At 51.6% G+C, this 22,533-nt stretch overlaps 1 protein-coding gene across 1 annotated transcript; it reads right to left on the reverse strand.

Moving 5' to 3' along the window:
- Positions 1-11,265: 11,265 nt before the first annotated feature.
- On the reverse strand, positions 11,266-18,918 carry KRT74 (keratin 74). The gene is given in 9 exon segments (NM_001278857.1): positions 11,266-11,456; positions 12,394-12,428; positions 12,884-13,104; positions 14,568-14,693; positions 15,889-16,053; positions 16,529-16,624; positions 17,117-17,177; positions 17,625-17,839; positions 18,448-18,918. Coding segments are annotated over 9 exon segments (1,581 nt in total).
- Between the last annotated feature and the right edge of the window lie 3,615 nt (positions 18,919-22,533).

Here is a 22,533-nt window from a genome sequence, read left to right on the forward strand (position 1 = left end):
GCTGCTGGTGGAGATGGAGGTCAGATGCAGGAGGGGTGAAGGCCAAGTCCCACACGGGCTCTGCAGCTTGCAGTGAGGACTGGCAGGGCACCCTTCCTTATATGTGCTTGGCATTGGGGCTCGTGGATGGGCAGTCAAGAGCTTAATTCATGGGTTTGGCTTGCCTGGGAGCAAGAAGTCATTTTCTCTATGCTGAGCTAGAGATCAAGCCCTCCCCACCTCTGAAACAACATGAAACCTTCAAATTGCTGGGCTTGCAAGCCTTGCTCATGTAATTTGGGTTTTATCTAATTAACCTGCTGTTATAGGGTAATTTGCCCCAGGCCCCAGCCTCTCCAGGGGGATATCACTGGCACTTCACCATCCTGACTAAACTTCTCTGGGTTATGGGCTTCCTCCTGGGGGCTCAGGGAGCTGGAAGGAGATGGGTTTTCCTGGACAGAGTAGGCTCCTGGGTAGAGTGTCTGGGGGCTCCAACCATAGGTGTGTCCTCGTCTTTACCAGAAAGAGACCATTCATTCTGGTCTCCTGGAGACACACCCCACTGATAGCCTCTTCCTCTAACCCAGAGAGGACAGTGGCCCTATGTGCTGGGGTGTGAAGGATGGAGTGACCCTCATGAGGACATGAGGGGTCACAGGCTTCCATCAGTTCTCCAGGAAATGGGGTCTCCGCACTTCATGACTCTCAAGCTCCAATAAGGCAGGCTGGAGGCTGTGCAAGGCACAACTGATGTCTAGTAACAAACACTGGACAGAATGAAGAAAAGGAGGAGGGAGTTGGAGCAGGTGGCTGAAAATTCAGGGAGTCAACTCAGAGGAGGCAGGGAGATGGCAGAGAGAGGCTCACCAGGGCCTGGAGGCTTCAAGGAAGGACTCCTGGGTGGTCCGTTGGCTCATTTCTGTCTTGTGTATCTGTTAGTAAGAGCAGGAAGAAGCTGAGGACAGGAACCATCTGTTTAGAGTTCAAGTGGAGGAACTGCTGTCCAGGTGAAACTGAACTCCTATGCATCTCTTCAGACCCACGCAAGCCCAGTGACTACCTTGTTGTCCTGCTCCAGCCTGCGATCCTTGCCCCAAACTCTGCCTGCTGTCCCTGCCATCTCAGATGCCTGACTCTTGACCCGGGCCCCAGTCCTCCCCCGTGAATGCCATTGCTGCCAAGACCCCTGTTCTGCCTGTGGCCGGCTCTGTCCCCAGAGATTGCCTTTACCCAATGGTCTCTATTGGGACCCCAAGGTGGGCCGTGACTCTTGGTTGGGTGAAGCCACTGGAGAGAGAAAAATCTGGAACCAAGCTGGTGTGGGGCTCTCTCACTCTGTTTAGGAGTTGGCCTGGAATCCATTCCCTCTTCCTCCCCCATACTCCTCCTTACCCACCCTGCTGCCATTTTGTCTTCCTGGCTTACCAGAACTTTTCTCTTCCTCCCTTCTCTCTTTCCCACCTTGTGTCTCCGGCATCCATCCATCTTTCCCTCTTCCCCTTTCACCACCTCTGCTCTATTGTTCCCTCTCCCAGAGGTCTTCCTGGGTCATCCCAGGCCATATCTGAGCCCCCCTTTATCTCCCTAACCCTTAGCATGTTCTTCGTGTGTTCTGGAAGGACAGTGGCTCTGTGGGCAGCCCCCATGAGGTCCCTCTGAAGACTGTGTCACGTCATCTCAGTTTTCCTTTGTAAGGAAAGTAGAAGGTTCTCCAGATCAGAGACCACCTAGCTACTCCTCCCGCCCTCCCCTATCCTTCCTTTTCTCCCTTCGGTAAACCTCTATTGAGAGCTTCTGTGTGCCAGGCATGTGCCCAGTGTAGGGGACATGGGAGCTTGTGGTCTAACGTTAAAGGCCTTTCCCAGCTCTTGGAACCTGTCCTAACACGATGTCCCCTCGATGGCTGGCTGTGTGTTTCTGTGACATGCATGGCAGCTCACCAATCCAACCTTCAATGTCCCTGCAGCTGCTGCCCTACCTTGTCCTCTCTCCCTGTCCTTGATGTTCCCTGCTTCAGCCAAGGACATCTCCCCAACAGGCCTCATCTTCAAGTGCTTCCGCAGTTCTGCCACACTATCCCTAACCAGCCTGAAACACCTTTCTCCCCATCCCTTCTCATCCATATCCTCTGCTCTTTCAAAATCCTGCGTAAAACCCTGGTTCAACCCCATCTCCTCCTCTGTGTGCTGGACCCCTCTGTCCATTGACACCTGTACTGCTGTGTTCCCTGAGGGCCCAGGGCCCGGGTGAGAGTCCCATGTCTCCCAGTTGACCCCTCCCCCTGTACCTCTCCTCAGGACCCAAGACCAGCCTCTGGGCATCCCTTCCTCACTGCCAGAAGACTGACAATTGTTGGAGAATTAACCAAACAGCATGGATGGTGCATCTTCAGGGAGCTCCTGGGCCTGAATCCACCTAGAATGCCACCAGGTAGGAGCCCAGACCAGAAGCTGGCTCCAGGGGTCTGGATCCCACTCACCACCCAGCAGCGCTTAACCTCTCCAAGCCTCAGCTTCCCCAACACAAGTGGGATAATAAACTCCTGATGGGGTAGCTGTGACGGTCCCATGGGAAGCACTCCGTATATGCCTGCTACTTATTCAGTGTTCAGTCGATGTTGTCAAGTACCAAAAGTACAGAGTAAAGTAGAAGTTAGGAATCGACCTGTCCTCTCCTGTTCTGCTCTCTCTCCTCCTTCCTCTCCTCTGGGAGAGGATGTTTGGATCAGTACATCTCCATATAGTGTCATCTGCTGTTGGAAGACAAGAAGGGGCTGCTGTCCCCAGAGATCCTAGGCTCGAGGAATCAGTCCACTCAGACCATTCCTGATAATGGAAAACTCGCCACTAGAAATAATAATAATAATAGTAGTTGTAGTCACTGTCTACCGAGCACTTGCCAAGTACCAAACTCAGTAAGAAGCACTTTTCAAACATTACATTTATTGCTATTGATCCACTTATCAGATATTTACTGAGCACCTACCAGGTGCTGAGTGGGGCACAATACAAAGTATCCTGTCCTCAAAGCACTTCGTTTCTGGATCCATCCAAATGCAGGCGTCCCTGGGAAAAGCATCTCATCAAGCTATTAACAAGTCATTAACACTTTAGCATGAATTAGTTAATCAGATACTAGCCATCAGGAATGGAACACCCAATGTTGTTGATGAGGATGATGATAGGAGAGGAAGGAGGAGAGTTCGGGGCCACCCACAGGAAGGGTGGGCCCAGGTAGGGCTCCTGGAGTGCATGTGTTTTTGCTGGAGGAAAAAGGGAGGGACAGAAGGAAACCAGGATAGAACCACAGTTCAGCAAGGTTATGAAGGCCCTGCCCTAGGCTTAATTAAGACCCGGGGAGACTTAGGGGCTGGATGGGGCAGAGCCCCCTGCTTTGGGAGGCCTTGGGGCTGGCAGGAGAGACAGGCTACAATTTCCCACATCTTGTGTCCCAACTGCACCTTGCCCTCACACTCTTCAAGGTACCAGGATCACTGAGTTTTCTAGCTGAGAATTATATTCTGAGACAGGCATGGACATCTCTGAGCCTCAGTTTTACTCATCTGTGAAACAGTCGGGAAGTGTCTCAGATCAGAGAATCAAACCCCCACGTTACCAGGAACATCTAGCTTTCCTTAAACATTCAAGGAAATTTTTAATTGCCTGTTAAATAAATTACATCTGTACGGTTTTATAGCCAAAACAGGTTACTTTATTTACACAAAGAATTTAATTACACAGCTTTTTGTGTGTCTGATCAGTGTGACACACTCGTTGTGATCTCTTGGCCCCAGTCAAGACCCATTGGCTCCCTTCTGGGGTCTGATAAACCTCCAGAGAAAGCCTCAGAGGGAGAAGGGAAAATCAAGTACAATCCAAGAGGGTACTAGAGATTGAAGGAAAAAGGAAAGGCACAGAGGGGAGGCGAGCCCTGGGGACACTGAATCCACAAGGGCTGCCTGGAGGAGGGGGTTTGGGTTCTAGTCTGTTAAGGGAAAAAGGTTTGGGTGGGCTGGCGATGGGGAATGGCAAAAGCAACCCAGGAAGGGCATTTGTAAGGAAAGGGCCCTCCAGCTGGAGCAAGCACTAGCAAAGGGTGAATATGGGTGATGGCCCCTAGATCCCAAGCTGTGTATGTAATAGGGAGGCATTGAAGGCTCTTGAGCCAGGTAGACCCTGAGCAATACAGTTTGAGGAAGCAGAATGTAACTACTAGGTGGGTAACAAAAGTGGGGGTGGGGAGAGGCTGGAGGCATTGAGAGGGGCAGGGTTCTCGGAGAAAATAATTGTCTCCAAAATTAGAGAGAATGAGCTGGGTTGTTTGGATGACATCAGCTCCGATCCTGCCAGCCCTCCTCAGCAGATGGACTCAGGAAGTGAGCGTGCGGTCTGTGGACCCCCCACAGGTCCCCCTCGAACCCTTGTGCTCCCCGCAGTTTCAAGCAGGTGCGGCACTCAGGCCCAAGGTGGCTGGATGGAGCGCAGTCCCTGGGGGACTTGGCCGCAATCAGAGCCCCTCATAGGGGGGCAGGACAGCTGTTCAGCAGGTTTGCAGCTGGCGAGGCCAAAGGTGAGCTCACCCCAGAGGAGCTGGGGTATAAAGGATGGAGGAGGGCTGTCCCGCCAGGCACTCAGCTCCACTCCCACTGTGTGGTGTGACTGCCAGAGAGGCGTCCTCCTCGTTCAGCTCTGTGCCAGGAGCATCTCCCTTGAGCTTTGCTGGCCATCTCTTTCCTCCAGCCCCACTGAAGCCTCTGACGAAGTGTGTGGATTTGGGAGTGTGAGGAACCAGGTCCTGGTCCCGCCGGGTGACCTTGGGAAGGTCTCCCAACTTCCTAAGCCTCTGTTTCCACATCTCTAAAAAGGGGGATGCTCATATGTGCTCCACCTGCTCCCAGAGGTGGATGGGAGACACCTTGTAAATAACAATGATAATGATGGTACTGATCCTACTAATAACAGCTAACACACACTGTGACCTCTGCCAGGCACCGCTCTAAACCGTCCGTGTGTGGTAGCTCATTTAGTCCTCACAGCAGCGTGTGAGGTGGGCACTATTATCAACCCATTTTACAGATGAAGATATTGAGGCACAAGGAAGTTAAGCTCGTAAGTAGCAGAGCCAGGGTCCAATCCGGACAGCCTGGTGGCCATCTGCACTCTTAGCCCCTACGCTGTGCTGGCTTTCCTGTGTACAAGTGCCTGTCCTATTCCAGGTGCGCAGGGCCACTCCCCTCAAGTTCCGGTTCCTGGTCCCTGCTGTCCCTCTGTCATCTCAACCTCAGTGTGAAAAACGGATTTTCTCCTGTTCTTCTTCCTGCACAGACCCTCCAGCCTGCTGTATCTGACTCCTGCTCTCCTTCTCAGCCTTCTTTGCTCTTCCGAAGAACATTAATGTAGTGTCAGGACTCAGGCGAAGGTAGGTGGCAGGGGGTGCTTGTGAGGTAGCTACGTGTTTCTCACATGTATCGGCTTTTCCCTGATGTCATGTTCTCCCAGCCCATGTGAGAGGACATGTAGGTGCACATCTGTGCGTGAGTGGTCGTGAGCATGGACATGGGCAGAATGGGTGGCCAGCCAGCAGGGAGTGGCCTGGCTGTCCCAGCGGTGTGTGGCTGACATCCACTGTGATGGGCTAGTGCCTGACTGTACCGGCTGTTACGTATTTTGGGTATCTTCTGAAGACATGGGTCTGTGGGCCAATGAGCATGTGTCTGTGCATGTATACACTTCTGATGACAAGGGGCCCCTGTTGGACTAGCTCTCTGTTCCTCTCCATTGGTGGCACACAGGTCAGTGTCCCATTTTCATTATATTCTTTTTCAATAATAGCCATGAGGGGCAGCATGGTGACTCCCAGCTGGTGACCATTTGAGGGAATCAAATTCATTCATTCTTTCAACATCCCTGAAACCACAAAAGTAGGAGAGGTTCTGGCTAGTTGGGCCTGAAAGAACATCTCTTCCTGGGGGGGGGAGGGGGGCAGTAGGATGAACAAGGTGACTTCTCAAGGTCACAGAGCACCCATTTCACCGAGAGCTTCTCTGCCAATGCACATGGACGAATCAGTGAGAGCCGCACATGATACCAAGTTTGGAAGAGAGGGAGAAGGTTTGTGAAGAGGAGAAAACAGGAGGGTTCCAGGCAGAGGGAAAAGGCACAGGGAGGAGAGATGGGGGAGAGCAGCTGTGGCTCCAGGAGGCAGAGCACACACACTGACTGGCGGCTTCTTAGCAACCGCTCTGGGCCAGGCATTGGCCACATACTGGGGACAGAGGAAGACAGGCTGGCAAATCCCCTGGGCTTGTCCTTGACCAATCAAATGGAGGGTTAGTTATCTCTGTCCCCCTACTGGGCCCGACTGCTCCCCCATCTTTATCACAGGTTGCTATTTGCCATATGGTGGGAAAGGCTGGGAGCAAATTCCAAGGACATGGTCTCTTTGGTCTTTTTCTTGCTTCCCGCCACCCCCAAATTTTACTTTTTGTTTGCGTGAGAGTCCCATAACATAAAAGTAACCATTTTAAAGTGAACGCTTCAGTGGCATTTAGTATATGCACCATCACTCTGGTGCAACCATCACTCTGTCTAGGTCCATACATTTCATCACCTCAAAAGGAAATGCAGTACCCACTGGTAGGCTCTGCCCCTCCCCCAACCCCTGCAACCAAGTCTCTATGGATTTACCTATTCTGGACACTTTGTATGAGTGGAATCATACAATGTGTGGCCTTTCATGTCTGCCTTCCTTCACTTAGCACCGTGTTTTCAAGATTCGTCCATATTGTAGCACGTATCAGTACTTCATTCCTGTTTATGCCTGAATAACATCCCACTGCAAAGGATATACCACAATTTTTTTTTTTATCTATTCGCTCATTGTTGGACATTTGGGCGATGTCTTACCCTTCTAGGCTGCTATAACAACTATAACAAACACCACAGACTGGCACCTTATAAACAACAGAAATGTATTTCTCACAATTGTGGAAGCTGGGAAGTCCAAGGTCAAGGCACCAGTATGGTCGCATTGTGGAAGAGGCCCTCTTTCTGGTTCATAGCCACCTACTTCTCACTATGTCCTCCTATGGTAGAGGGGCTAGGGAGCTCTGTGGGGTGTCTTACTAGAACACTGATCCCACTCACGAGGGCTCCCCCCTCATAACCTAACATCTCCTAACCTCCCCCCTCTTAACCCCCCATCTCCTAACATCACCGTCTTTGGGGGTTAGGATTTCAACATGTGAATTTGGGGGACACACAAACACTCAGACCACAGCAATGTGTTTCTGCCTTTAGTTATTGCGAACAGTGCTGTGATAAACATGCATGTACATGAATTTGCTTAAACGCCTGTTTTCAATTCTTTAGGATATACATACCAAGGAGTAGAATTGCTCATATGGCAACCCTACATTTAACTCTATGAGGAACTGCCCAGTTGTTTCCCACAATGACAAACCATTTTATATTCCTACCAGCCATGTACAAAGGTTCCAAAGTCTCCTCATGCTTGCCAACACTTTTTATTTTCCATTATTATTTTTTTTACTACAGCCATCCCCAGTGGGTGTGAAATGGTACTTCACTATGGTTTGGATTTGCATTTCCCTGATGACTAATGGTGTTGAGCACCCTTTTAGGTGCTCTTTGGCCATTTGTAGATCTTGGAAAAAAGAAGTCCATTAAAGTCCTTTGCTCAATTTTTGGTTGGGTTGTTTGTCCTTTGCTGTTACGTGCTACGAGTTCCTTATATGTCCTGAATACTAAATCTTTAGCAGATGTTTGATTTACAAAGATCTTCCCTTATTCTGTGGGTTTTCTTTTCACTGTCTTGATAGTGTTGTTTCATGTACAGAAGTTTTAAATTTTGAAGTCCAACCTCATCTATTTTTTCTTTAGGTGCTTGTGTTTTGATGTCATATCTAAGAATCCTTTACCAAATACAAAGTCATGAAGATTTATTCCTGTGTTTCTTCTAAGAGAGTTATGGGTTTAGCTCCTATATTTAGCTTGTTGATCCATTTGATGTAATTTTTGTATATGATGAGAAGTGGGCGTCCAACTTCATTCTTTTACATGTGGCTAGCCAATTGTCCCAGTATGTCTAGGCATGGCATTGGCATCCTTGTCAAAATGGTCATAAATGCATGGGTTTTACTCCCCCAAATCTTTTGAACGCATTTGTGCTAGGTAAAAAGATCCTAGCAGCATTATTTCCTAGGTGCCTCTTTTAGGTAAACTTCCCTTAAGTGTAAAGCCCGGAAAAGGATAAGGCAGTCCTTGCCCTTGAAGCTCCCAAGTCTGGCCCTGATGGAATCAGTCACACAGAGAGAACATCTCAATCACGTGTGGAAATGTCATGTTGGAGTAAGCAATGGGCACTGCAAGATCCTAGAAAATAGGCACTCAGCCCAGCCTAGGGACTCATGGAAGTTTCCAGAAGGAGTGGGTACCTGAATGGAATCTCAAAGGAGCATTAAAAGTTGTCCAGGTAATGAAAGGTGCAAATGACAGTCTATGCACAGAAGCTGAGTACGAGCATCACCTAGATAGATGATTCAGCTCCTAAATACATCTTCATTGGAGGTCTACACAGAGCAAGTAAACCAGATGCTTACCCTCCCAAACAGTGTGGACATTCCCTCATTCCCCGGGGCTGCTCTCCAACCAAAAGTTCCATGCACACCTGTTCCTTCTGGTCTCTTTGTCCTGTGTGCTGAAGTCAGACCTACAGAATTGAAGTCAGTCACCACTGGTCCTACCTCTACAATTTCTCCTTCTTGGGCTTCACAGAGATCTCCAAATTGAGTCCCAAAGCAACAGCACAGTCACCCCTGTGCACTTCTCAGGATCTTAAGTCAGCCCTAGATAACAAAGAATCTGTCCATTTCTCAGGTGGATAAACTGCAACCAAAGGAGATGCCCCTCTGCTCTCCTCAACACCCCAGCACAGGACACGTTGCCTCAGTCCCTCAAAACCACATCTGTCTAGCCTCCTTCACTGTGCACCCAGGACTGGGCACAGCACCCAGGCCTTACCACTCCATGGTCAGAGGTATAGCTGCACTGTGGCCCTAGAGGAGGTAACCCCTATGAATGGCTCATGGGTTCCTCTAAAGGCTGTTTCATGTTACAGATCCCATCCACCCATCCCCTCCCCACAGCCTCTCTTACTGGGTCACTGGGAATTTGGTCTTTGAAGAAAGGCAGAGCATCAGTGCTGGGAAGGGCTTTAGGGGTTCATGACCCACAGAGTCCGTGGATGGGCTTTGTGGGTTTGCAAACCTCTGAACATGCAGACACATGTCTGTACCATTTTTCAAGGGGGATGGTCCACAGCTTTTATCAGCTGGTCTGAGTGCAACAGGTGATGGTTAGTGGCTGAGCCAGAACAGAACCCCCATAACTCCCAGGGCACTATTTCTAGTACCCACAGTGACAACAGCGGTGACATCAGAGAGAGGCATTTGGGCAGAAAGCCCACCAGACTCTTGGGCTCTTGTGCTTCCCAAGGTTTATTGCATCTTGGCACACACAGAAGGGGACTTCCTTAATACATGAAAGGCACAGTGAGGTCAATGGAGGTGGCAGCTTGGGACGAGAGGACCCGCCCTCGCAAGGCCTGCCCCTGTTACCCTGAGGGCTGGAGGGGCAAACATCTCAGGCACATTTATGATACCAGATGGATCAGAAAGCCAACCAGAGGGCTGAATTCTGCAGGCCAAAGCTGAGGGACTCGGAACCCCACCCAGCCCCACTGCTCACTTTGGAAAATCTAAGACCTCCCACTCCCCACCAAAATAAGCACACAAAAGCTATCCCCAAACCTACCGTGATGGTGTGCTTTAAGTTCTCTCTCCAGGAATCTATGTGCCTATCTTTCTAGTTACTTGATTAAACTTTCCTCCTCCTCCAGGAAGCCTTCTTTGCTTAGCTTCTACATCCTGGTCTCTTCTCAGCATTGTTGCATGGGACTGCCATTCCCTGATTTGTACGAGGACATGATTTGCATCTATGTCCATCTGTCCCATCAGCCTGCGATGACCTCCAGAGCAGCTTGCTCTGATCTGCCTCCTGACTTTCTAAAGGCTGGTGCATGTGGGTGGGGCGGGGCCCATTATCATTAGGGGGTGGGCAATTTGGTGAGATTGACACACTGACAAGAGTGTACCTCTGATATTACTCAAGGGCAGTTTATTGAATGTACAGCAGGAACCCAGAGTTCTTAACTCAAGCAAAGAAGGGACTGGGTGTGACCATTTTTAGAAATATTTACATCAAGAGCCATGACTTCTGGCCTGGGCAGTACCATCAGAGATAGATCAAGCTCCCCCCACCAAGCACAGCTCATAGCAACAAGAATTGAGAATCACAAGCACAGCAGGATACAGCCCCAGAGAGAGCACTCAAGATAAGTCACACACCCACAGTCCTCAACAAAAAGGCAACATAATCATGCTGCCCTCATCAAAAGAACCATGGGTTCAAAAAAACTCCCTTTGTGAAAGAGGCAGTGATATGCCATGGAAAGTATATAGACCCTGGAGTCAGCCAAACCTGGGCTTGACTCGTGGCCCTGTACTTCACGGGTCACAGGGACAGATTCTACAGCCTCTCAGAGGATGGGGCTTCTCCTTTGTCCTGGGGATGCTGGTTGCATCCACCCAGCAGGTTGGGTAAGAAAGACAGGCATGCGGGGAGCCTGGCACGTAGCAGGTGCTTAGCATATGGTTGTAGCTATTACCAGTAAGGGAGGAGTGGTGGGTGACCCAAGGTGGCAGGAGATCCCTACGTTCTCTGTCACTTGGCTTTGTAGAGACAGATACAGCTGGTGGTCTGAGAGAGGACACCTTTTCTCCTAAATAATGGAGTCATTCGGCAAAGACCTTTCTGAGGGGACAGGCAAGGGCTGGCTGACCGCTTGCCTCCTGGGTGCATATGGAATGAGCCTCAGCCTCAGCACACAGCAAGACTATTCCCCCCTCCCCTCCCCTCCCTCTCCGCCACCCCCTTCCCCTCTTCTTCCGGGGAGAACCAGAGCTTCCCAGGGCCAAGAAGGTAATTGGAGCCTGTGCCCCAAAGCCTCCTGAAGGCAGTAAGGGGAAACAAGAAGTCAGAGTCCACGCGGTACCTGAGGAAACAGGACAGTCAGGGGAGGCACGGCACGGGTGGCCCAGTGCACTACAGACAGTCCTGGGACTCGGGGGTGGAGGGTGGGGGACAGCAGACAACTCCAGGTAGGGCGGTGGCCAGGATCTCTCTTCTCCCAGGTGCCGGGAGTTTATCGGGTAGCTTTCCTGGAGGGGGCGCTCTTGCCCCGGGCATCCTTGAGGTCTCCCACTCGTGCCCCTTTGGCCCTGGACTGTCCGGCCCAAGTGCTGCTGGAGCTGCCCACCAGGCCACTGGGCCCCGTGTCAGCACTGCCAGAGGTGCTGGGGTGGTAGTAACTGTTTCCACCGCTGCTGATGACAGCTGAGGAGGAAGGGCCGAGAACAGAGAAGGGCAGTGAGGGTCAGTCAGCGAAGAAGCCATCCCCCCTCAACCCCCAGCAACCTTCAGCAGCCTGGAAACATCACAAAGACCCACAGACACCCTGCGATGTGCCAGGCTCCGCGTGAGGCGAGGACCACACAGCACAGACACGGTCCCTGTCCTCCTGGAGATTCTTGGACTGTTTGGCGCCCAGTGTACATTCTTTTTTTTTTAACTTGTTATTTAAAGTTTATTTTATTTGGGGTGCCTGGGTGGCTCAGTCGGTTGGGCGTCCGACTTCGGCTCAGGTCACGATCTGGCGGTCCGTGAGTTCGAGCCCCACGTCGGGCTCTGTGCTGACAGCTCAGAGCCTGGAGCCTGTTTCAGATTCTGTGTCTCCCTCTCTCTCTGACCTTCCCCCATTCATGCTCTGTCTCTCTCTGTCTCAAAAATGAATAAACGTTAAAAAAATAAAAAAAAATAAAATAAAACAAAGTTTATTTTATTTATTTTTGAGAGAGAGAGAGAAAGAGAGAGAGAGAGAATCCCAAGAAGGCTCCACACTGTCAGTGCAGAGCCCAACGTACGGCTTGAACTCACAAACCCTGAGATCGTGACCCGAGTCAGCCGCTTAACCAACTGAGACACCCAGGCGTCCCTGCCCCTGTGCACATTGTTAACACTCTCTCTGGATGACAATGCCCTGGGAAGAGACAGGAAGGAAATGGGGTAGGCATGACTTCAGTCACTGTTTCCATGGGACAAAGGGAAATAGGTTTCCTTCGAAGCCAGAGAAGCTTCAAAAGACAGTTGCAGAAATTCCCAGACTGGGGGTGGGGCAGAACCACTAAAGGAGGTGGCATCGCCCTATCCTCGTGTCCACAGCTTTCCCATCCAGCCAGAGTCCCCACCCAAGCCATCTCTCAGGGACACTTACAGATGCTCACAGACAATGGATTCTCACCAGACATCCTGTAAGACAGAAAGTTAGAGAAGGATAAAACCTCAAGGAAGTGTCTACATTCAGCTAAACCTTGATGAACACCTGCTTTAACCCGTAGATTATTTTTATTCATCCTGAAAACAATCCTCGAGATGGGGATTATAATCTCATTTTACAGGTAAGAACATAAAGATGCAGAGACGCTCAATGATTTACCAGGACTGCAGAGCTTGTGCGTGGCAAAGCTAGTGATGAAACCCAATCTGGGGTTTCTGTGTGACCCCACCTGGTATTTTCAGAGCACCTCTCATGCTATTTGCTTCATGTTTGACCTCCATCACAGGAAGGAAGGGAAGCTGAGCTCCCTAGTCAAACCACCACCTTGTACTCATGTTGCTCATCTTCCACTTCCCAAATGTCTCCAGCCTAGCAGCGAGCCACCCACAGCCCCTTCTCCCCTGCTTCCCCCCGCCCACCCCCCCACCTGCACTCCTCGCCCTCCAGCAGCTTGCGGTAGGTGGCGATCTCCATGTCCAGGGCCAGCTTCAGGCTCATGAGCTCCTGGTACTCCCGCAGCATCCGGGCCAGCTCCTCCTTGGCTTGGTGCAGGGCGGCCTCCAGCTCGTCCAGCTTGGCCCGGGCATCCTTCAGGGCACTGTCGCCCCGCTGCTCGGCATCGGCGATGGCCGTCTCCAGGTTGGCACACTGAAAGCCAAAGACCAGGGAGATCATCAGAATGCAAGAGAGTTTTTAGATCTTCTGGGTTAGGTAGCACAACCCCCATTCTTTACAGATGAGGCCCGAGGTGACAGCAATTAAAAGCTGCAGAGCCAGCACTTGACCCTGGGTCTCCTCTATTTTCTGTCGCAGATGGATATTTACAGGAATTGGTGTGAGAAGCTGTTGAAGCAGTTACATGTCATGAGTATAGGAAGAAAACTTTGATGTTCGCAAAGTTGTCTAGTCCCTGGGGTTGGAGGCCACCAGTGGCTATAAACTCAAAGGACACCAGGTCCAAGAGAATCACGCTGAGACCCCAGCCAGAACGCCTCTAAGGAGCAGACAGCATGCCAAGGTGCCACTGTGTCAGATTCCTGCCTGCAGGACAGCTCCCAGTCAGGACGCTTGCTACCTGTTAGCACCAAGAGCAAGCATTTCTGGACCAATCCAGCACTCTGCAGGGAGGGTCTGGCTCAGTGCTCCCCCCTTGGCAGCCTGAATTGGGTGAAGGAGGCTTCCCTTAGAGCAGGAGGTTAAAGGTCTGAAATCACAACTACAACCTCAGAAACTAGATTCTGACAAACACCTAGCAGCACTGTGATGTCATGTACTGATGGGGAGGAAAGCTGTCCCCGGGCTCCCCCACATCGCCTGGAGTAGAGGCCTCAGGGAGGGGAGTAGGCTCTGATCTTTCAGTTTGGTGACTCTGTCACTGGCAGAGTTGACCTGGTTCTTTGGGGAGAACCAGGACAGGAAGGATTCCCCACCACCTTAAAATCAGCTCCCCACTGACATGGTGTTTAAGTCTTGCTGCTTCCAGGTGAGACAGGATCCCCCAGCTGAAGTGGACATCCCACGTGGTACAGGGCAGGGCCACCCAGGAGGGCTTCATCTGCTGTTGTCCTCCCTCCGTCACCAGGACTACGCCCCACCCGGAGGGCAGGAACTTAACGTGGCCATGGAGGGGTCCAGGATGCATTCCCCACGCATCCCACATGTGTTGAGTGTCCATTGGGCGGAGGAGGTGTGGGAGCTGCCGCCAGAGGGCACATCTGAAGGGTTGTACAGCAGGTTTGTTTCACACAGAAAAGGTCTGAGAAAGAGGGAAAAGAGAAAGAGGAAACCTGATTTCTAATGTTGGCTCTGTTGATGACCGGCTGGAGACCTTGGGCAAGTCACTTTCCCTCTCCAGCTCATCTTCCTTACCTATGAACTGGGAGTCAGATGAGCTAAGCTCAAGGCATTTCCCAATCCTGAGCACAGTGCCAGCTCTGACCACAGGGGTACAGAGGCAGGTGGGAAACAGGGACAGTGGATGGCTGAGGGGCTCCCACGCCCAGGTTGGGAGATTTGCTTTGTGCAAAAGGGTGGGCTCCAGTTTCTCCATCGCAGGGGATGAAATTGAACTTCACCAAGAACTTGACAATCTTTGTGAGGTTGCTGCCCACCTGCTTCTTCACATTGGCAATCTCACACCGGGTCCTCTGGATGAGCCGGTTCAGCTCTGACATCTCGTTCTTGGTGTGTTTGAGGTCATCACCGTGCCGGCCGGCTGCCAGTTGCAACTCTTGGATCTGGTTTCCCAGAGATAGAAAGTTGGTTATGAGACAGGACTGCATCCCCTGTCCCCCGACTTGAAGTAGGGGAAGGGTCCTGAGCAAACAATCCCATGGCTGGGACCAACCAGGGGAGGTGGTTCCAGAGCAGGAAGTGATAGAGCGGGGGCCTGGGCACCCTTCCAGGGGTTTTGTGGTGGTTCCGGCCCAGAAGTCCACCCCCTTCTCTAAGCAGAGCCCGTGTGCTGGGTCCATCCTTTCTCCTTGCTCTGCTTGTGTTCTTTCCTCAGCTGGATGAAAGAAAGACGTAAGTCACATTTATTAAGCACTTTCAAAATCTAAGAAGTGCTTTCAGCTTGTTTAGCACCTCTTTACAGAAGCATCTGCATAGGCCAGGCTCTGCTCCAGGTACTGGAGGACATAGCAGTGAGCAGGATAGGTGAAGTCCCTGTCCCCGCAGAACATAAATTCTCCCATAGCCCTTTCTCAGTGACAAGTGGAGAGCCAGGAAACTGACGGCCGTGTGTACCCTTAAGATGGCGGGATTGTTGGCTCGGGGCTCGTAGCTCATATCTTCCCCTCTCCCCTTGCCCAGTCCTCCAGAGAAGAGGGGATGACATATCCATGGACAGGGGACGAGGAATCTGTGATCTTTGCTGTTAGTGGGATTTAACAAACATGAAAAGGGGGGCCAGAGCATGGCAGGTGTGAAGCCCTGAAAAGCACCCAGGTAGAGTCTCCTCCAAACATAATTGCCATTGCCCAGAAGGTGCCTAGACTTTCACTTCCTCATCTTGGAAGTCTCCCCACACTGATTAGGAAAGAGCTCGGGGCTTCCTCTTCCCTCCCCACCCCACCCTGGGTCTTCCCTAGTTACTCTCCCCCATATTTGTTACTCTTCTGCCCCATAATGACATGCCATAATCCCTGGAAACACATTTGTTTTACAGCAGGAACACCTCTCTTCTTTCTTCCGTCAATGGATTGCCTGTCCCTCTCCGTTGAATATGCCCATCCACACCAATTTTATGTTTTACCTTGGATAATAGTCTCTACTAAGAATTCTTTTCGAGTAGGATGTGGTTAAAGCATTGGTTGTAACCATTCTTTCTTTCAGCACATCTACAAAGATGGCTCTTGAATTCAGTGGTGGAGGTGTCCCTTCCCAGGAAAGGGGAGGCTGGTGGGGGACAGCGATCCCCCTGGTGCCCACCTTGCTCTGGTACAGGGCCTCGGCCTCTGCCTTGCTCTTCAGGGCGATCTCCTCATACTGAGCTCGGACCTTGGCAATGATGCTGTCCAGGTCCAGATCCCGGTTGTTGTCCATGGACAGGATAACAGAGGTCTCACTGGCATGAGTCTGGATCTGGGCCATCTCCTGAATTGAGAGATGAGGAGAGTCAGTGTCACCCAGCCTCCCTCTGCTGCTTATTAGTCTTCTGGGCTGACGTGGTGGGAAGAAGTGCCTGCTCCAGATCTGTCTGTTGGAGCCGAGGGAGAAGGCTCACAGCAGCAGGATATACCCCACATGGGCAGCAGGCAGTCAACGGCATTTCCCATAACTCACAGGGTTAAGAACCTGTGCTTGAGTAGAACTTCACAAGGTCATTTTTTCCTGCCTGCACACAAGGTCACTATCATAGCCCAGGTGGGATTGTCTCTTATGTATATGGCTTCTGGGGACCAAGATCCTACACTTCCATGGTCTCGCAGTGCAGAGTTTTGCACCTTTCTATAAAAACAGGCTTCATTCTATTTATTCTAAATCCTTCTAATTGGCATCCCAGGGAAGAGCCAAGTGAAGCCTCCAGCTGGCAAGAGGCAGGGTGGGGAAAGGGTAGGAGTATCCTCACCGCGTCATACAAACACTTGAGGAACTTGATGTCTTTATCCAGAGAGTCTACTTTGGCCTGAAGCTCCACCTTGACTGTGTAGGCTGCATCCACATCCTGCCAAGAGGTGCCCAGAACATTCAGTCAATACCATCCCATCTCATCAGCTTTCCCTGTCCCTGATCCCAGAGCCATCTGATTTCCTATTTTTTGCCTGCAAATGGAAGCATATGGTTGAATAAAATTACTCAATATTGCTTTTTCTCATACTCACTTACTCTCTGAAAATAGGGAAAGGGGAATGTTGCTTGTTACACTGGAGAAAAACAATGCCCAGAGAGGTAGAATGAGTTTCCCCAAGTCACACAGGAAGGTCAAGCTGGACCAGAGTTTCCTGACTCCCAGGCCAGAATTCTCTGCTGTCTGTCTCTCTGCCCATCCCCTGGGTGTGTGTGTCCTGTCTCTCCAACTTGCTAGAGGCCAGAACAATGACTCCGTCCCCATTTAGGTGTAAGCCCCTCCCGAGGAGGCCTGGGCTGGAGTCCTGAGTGGAGGCGGTACAGATGGGGGTGCAAGAGACCCAGGTCCATAGGCTCTTCTCTTCCTTACCTTCTTGAGCACCACAAACTCATTCTCAGCTGTTGTGCGCTGATTAATCTCCACCTCATACCTGGGAGAAAGGAGAGAGGATAGCAGAGACCTCAGTCCCACTGGCCAAGTAACCTTCCCTTCCCACTGTCCGGGCAAATGCTTGGGTGCAGAGTCCCTGCTGGATCTCCTAGAGTTGCACAGGCTGGGAGTGGCAGGACTATGTCCCTGAGTTGCCTCATTTGTATTCCACTCTCTGGATCCTAGGAAAATATCCAAATGTCCATTAGGCTCCCTAAACTGGCCACTGAACCAGTCGGTGGATCAATGAGCATGGAACTCCTTCCAATCAACCAAATAGGACGTTCTTATCAACAGAGCACAACCCCTGTTGTGCCACAACCAGGGGAGGGGTGTGAGCCCCTGGCCCTGGTGCTTGCTCCCTCCCCACCGAAAAAGTGGCACAGAGATTGGGTTTGCCAAGAAGCCTCTGGGAATACGACCTATGACCTTGGTGGGCTGTGCTCACCTCTTCTTGTAGTCCTCCACCACGTCCCGCACGCTACGCAGCTCCGAGTCCAGCCGCACCCTGTCCCCGGACAGCGTCTCCAGCTGCTTCCGCAGGTTGCTGATGTAGCCCTCGAGGATGGGCTCCAGGTTCTTCCTGCAGCTGTTCAGGTCCAGCTGCTGTAGCAGCTCCCACTTGGTCTCCAGCACCTGGTTCTGCTGCTCCAGGAACCGCACCTGGGACCACAATGGAGGCTATTGTGTCCATGGACATGGGCCATTGACTCCCAGGTTATATGAATTTTTCTAAAGTCGTTTGGCTTAAGTGCTGACTCTCCACTCATGGGATTCCATGCAAACTAGACCTTTACAAATGCTCATTCCATAGCCTTCTGGACAAAACCAATCCCTGAAATCTCGAGGAAGAAGGAAATTCCATAGCTTTCTTCCGTCACCTGACTCAGCACCTGGGAGATGCTCCCCCTGATGACTCAGCCAAGGGTTTCTTCTGTACTGTGAGCCCTCCCCTCCCAATAGTGCTGATCCTACCTTGTCTTCTTTAAAGAGCTGGAGATTCATCAAGTTGTCCTCCAGAAACCCAGCACTTCTTTCTCAAGGTGGGGCTATGCTTCACTCAATTCTCCACCCTTCTTTGCAAAACCCCCAAGAAAGCGGCACATTCATTCATCTCTTTGTGCTACCTAGCTTACAAGATGTTATGATCAGGGAGCCCTTCCTGACACCCAGCTGCCACCTTTCCATCCACTGTGCCCTGTCTACTCCCAGGCAACAGGGATTTGTTCCCATCTCACTGGACTGTCTCGTCCTCCTCCTGTGAGACCCACCTTGTCGATGAAGGAGGCGAACTTGTTGTTCAGAGCTTTGATCTGCTCCCGCTCCTGGGTGCGCACTCTCTGGATCTCAGGGTCCAGCTCCACGTTGAGGGGGGCCAGGAGGCTCTTGTTGATGGTGACCTGGTGGATGCCCCCGGGTGGGCACATGGATGGGCACACGGGCCCCGAGGCCACACTGCCAAACATGCTGCCAGCAAAGCCAGTGGCCCGGCCCCCTCCATATCCAGAGCCAGGCCCAAAGCTGTAACCTCCAGTCCAAACACCACCACCAGCCGTACTGAAGGAAATACACCGATTCCCTCCAAGACTATAGAGGCTCCGACTGCTGAAGCCAGCCCCAGGTCCTTTGCCAGCGGCACGGCAAGAAGCCATACTGCCCACAGCCTTCCTCAGCAACACAGCTGAGCGCCCACTGAAGCCACCCTTGTCACCACCAGCCTTGATGTTCAGCTGGCGACTCATGGTGGGAAGGATGGAGTTGACAGAGCTGGAGAGAATACCAACGGATAGAGAACACTCTGACGGGGCACCCAGAGTGCTGCCTCCTTTTATCCTGTCGAGCCCCGGACACCGGAAAAGGGCGTCTCTCCACTATCTCCTTTCCTGGTGCTAAAGGGCCAGGGGCCATGGGCAATTTGTAGAATAGAGATCTCCAACCCTTCGTGGGAACAAAGCATTTCTGATAGCAAGCGGAATATGCTGTCCTTGCAGACCGGAGTGGTCTAATCTGGCATTTATCTGTGGTCTTAATTAGGGAGCAGGAAACTTATCCCCTTTAGAGATCTCCTAGCTTTATTTTTCCAGGGCTTCCTCCGTCTTGTTTATCTATCAGTGAGGAGCAAAGGCAATGCCTGGCTTTATCCAGAAAAGACCCATCTGAAAACCCAAGGTTTCCTCCCAAGAGAACCCATCTCCCATTACTGGGGTGGTGGTAGTGAGGAGCCAAAGTATTCATGCCAGAGAAGAGGAGACTTGGAAAAAACATGGTGTCTTCAAAGATCTAGATCCAAGACAGAAGTTCCAGGAGTCATTCTTTGGGTCACTGTCGGGACCCCAGCTGTTCAGCAACGGAACGAACCATAGGAAGATAATGGAAGCAACCACACAGAGTCTGCATGGCCCTCAGCAGGGGTATTGTCTGGGGCTTTCTGTGGGTGAGGCCTGCGGGGGCTGGTGGTTGGTAGTGACCTTGATGTTGCCTTTTCAACAGTAAAAACCTTTTCAGGCAGCTGGCAGTTCCCGCAGCCACATTTTTGCTCCCGAATAAGGTTGTCCACCCCATACTGGGTCTCCCCAACCCCTGTGATCCCTGGAGAAAGACTCCACACCCAGGGACCAAGCTGCAGGAGTCCCTGAGTTCTGGGTGGACTGTTTTGTCAGTTTCCTGATCATTTCAGTTCTGTCAGTTTCCTGATCATTTCAGGAAGCCACTCAATTAAGAGACGGGAGAGAGCAGCTCTTTCTTAGTTCAGGTAGTCCTGGTGGGGTGAAATGTTACAAAATTCCTTCAAAAACAGGCATCTGGTAGCTATCCTGATGCAGGACTGCAGAAGCTCCTTCTCCAGGGACCCTGTCGCCCCAGCCCCCCACCCTCCCATCCCCCACCGCCCCAGCAGGGCCTTGCCCCAGGGCATGGGGGGGGCATAATGTAAGTGGTTTCTTGTGGCTTTCTAAGCCATATTGCTGGTGCTGGTTTGTGACTGAGTCCCTTGACCAACACACAGCCCCAGCCACCAAGGAGCTGCGGACCAATAAGAGGAATCTCCGTAAAGAACTTAATCTGGGGCCAGAGCTCCAGACAGAAGAGCACTGCGATGCTGGGGGAAGCACGCTATTTTGACCATAGATTTCAGGAAAACTCCAGAAGGCCGGGCTAGTACCCCCCACCAGCACTCTTGGGGGTGGGGGCTGGTTTGCAGCAGCTGCTCCCGAGGGACTGACGTATGACTTGTAGTGGCAGCGATGGTGGCAGCGATGGTGGCAGCGATAGAACCCACCCACCGTAGTAATAGTGACAGAGCAGACAAAAAGAGTTTGCATCAATCATTCACACCGCATGTGCCCAGCATTGTGCTGAGGACCACCAGCATTTCTACTTTAACCCTGACCTTCCACACTTTTCTTGACAGGTGAGAACCGGAGGGTTAGAGATGATAAAGAATTTGCCTGAGGGCACTGGGCTAGGAAGTCAGAGCTGGCACTGGAATTCGAATGCGTCTGGTCTCAAGGCCGCGTTCCCAACCAGCACGTAATGGGATAAGATGTCAGCTAGCAGCAAAGACGCAGGGCTTTCTGTGCTGGGGGCTGGGCAGTGATAGTGATGGCGGTGATGACGGCCACGGGCTGGGGGTGGTGACGCAGAAGGAAGAGGAGGAGGCAGAGGGGACTTTCCGGGCAGGTGTCATCATCGCTGCCACGCACAGGTGCCCCTCCCAGCGAATTCTAGGGGACGTAATTGCAGGGAATTGTCTCCGACCCACATTGTGGGATCTCTGGCAGTCCCGATCTTTGCTGTGATGGCCACCTTCTAATCAGCCACCACGCTCCCCACCCCAGTCTTTGAGTTCACTGGGCTACTGAGCATGCCAAAGTCTGAAGAGATCAGTTCATTCAGTAGCCGGAAAATTGAGTTCCTACTGTGTGTACCGCTCTCCGCGGGACAGTGAGAGAGAAACGTCTAAGACACTCTTCTTCTTCTCTAAAAAACGGAAACTGAAGTGGAGGAGACAAAATACAAGCGTGTGAAACTTGTCTGGTTGTTGCTTTTGCAGTTTTAACGCCACATGCCTGCACTGGATTATGTGTGACTCCGACAAGCAGTTACTGAAATTCCGATTAAAAAAAAAATCAGAATAAAATACGTGGGGCTTGGGGCTCCCGGGGGGGCTCAGTCGATTAGGCACCTGACTTCGGCTCAGGTCATGATCTCGCGGTTTGTGAGTCTGAGCCCCGCGTTGGGCTCTGAGCTAACAGCAAGGAGCCTGCTTGGGATTCTCTCTCTCTCCCTCTCTGCCTCTTCCCCACTTTCCCTCTCTCTCTCTCTCTCTCTCTCTCTCTGTCAAAATAAATAAATAATAAAAAATATACATGGGGCTTTCTGAGGTGAGGGTCGGGAAGTGAGAGGTGGGCCAGGCTGCACAGGGGCAAAGGGGACAAAAGGGAAAGACGGTGGAGTGGCCGGGACACCTGCCCTCTCCCTGTGGACAGTGCGGCATCGTGCGAGGGTAAAGAGGGGAAGAGACGTCACGCTTTAGGTTAATGAGCAGTCTCTGTGTTGCATGAGAACTGTCGGGAGACAGGTACCCCGGGGAGCCCCCAGGGAGCTGAGCCTGTAGACACCACCATCTCCTGCCATCTTGGTTAAGGATACTTCCGGAGGGTAAGAGACCCACTCTGCAGGGCCTTGAATAATCTCAAATGGACACAACCAAAGTCCCATCTGCCTGGCTTGAGAATGGATATTGAAGGCCATTTTCCTCTAGTCCATTGGCCTTTGGACTACCCTTCAACACAGTCTAGGGAAGCAGTGTTCTGTAGTCAAAGGCCATTAATGGAGGGAAGAAGAAACCTGAAGGGTCCTTGACTGAACTTTGGGGCTGCAAGACTTGGGGACACACCACAGCACCTTAGAAATGGCAAAAGCACTTGAAACTGAATTCCCTGATTTCCCTTTAAAAGTGAGCTCAGTGCAGAAACCTAAGACTCCTGACCTGTCTGAACCGGTTTGAAAGGAGGCTGTTTTTCCATCCTTGTCCAAATTTAGCTAGCCCCAACAATAGAGTTCATGTGCTTTTCTGCCATCCTCACCACACCCCCTCCCGGCACCCTTCCCCTCCCTGACATGAAATGCTCTGCATCCTGGAGGATCCCATCTGACAGCAGATAGAACATGCACCTGCGAGGTGGGGCCCAGCCCACTGCATCAATCTGGGGCTCCAGATGCAGGATGAGAGGCAGAGGGGCAGACGATGTGGAGGGACTGAGACAGAAAGTTCTGCATTAGGAAGAAGGGGCACAGGATATGAGGGAGAGCACCCCAGACAGGACAGCTGGGAGAAGTAGCTGAAGACCATTTTG

The sequence above is a fragment of the Felis catus genome, chromosome B4, assembly GCF_018350175.1.
Source record: "Felis catus isolate Fca126 chromosome B4, F.catus_Fca126_mat1.0, whole genome shotgun sequence".
NCBI lineage: Eukaryota > Metazoa > Chordata > Mammalia > Carnivora > Felidae > Felis > Felis catus.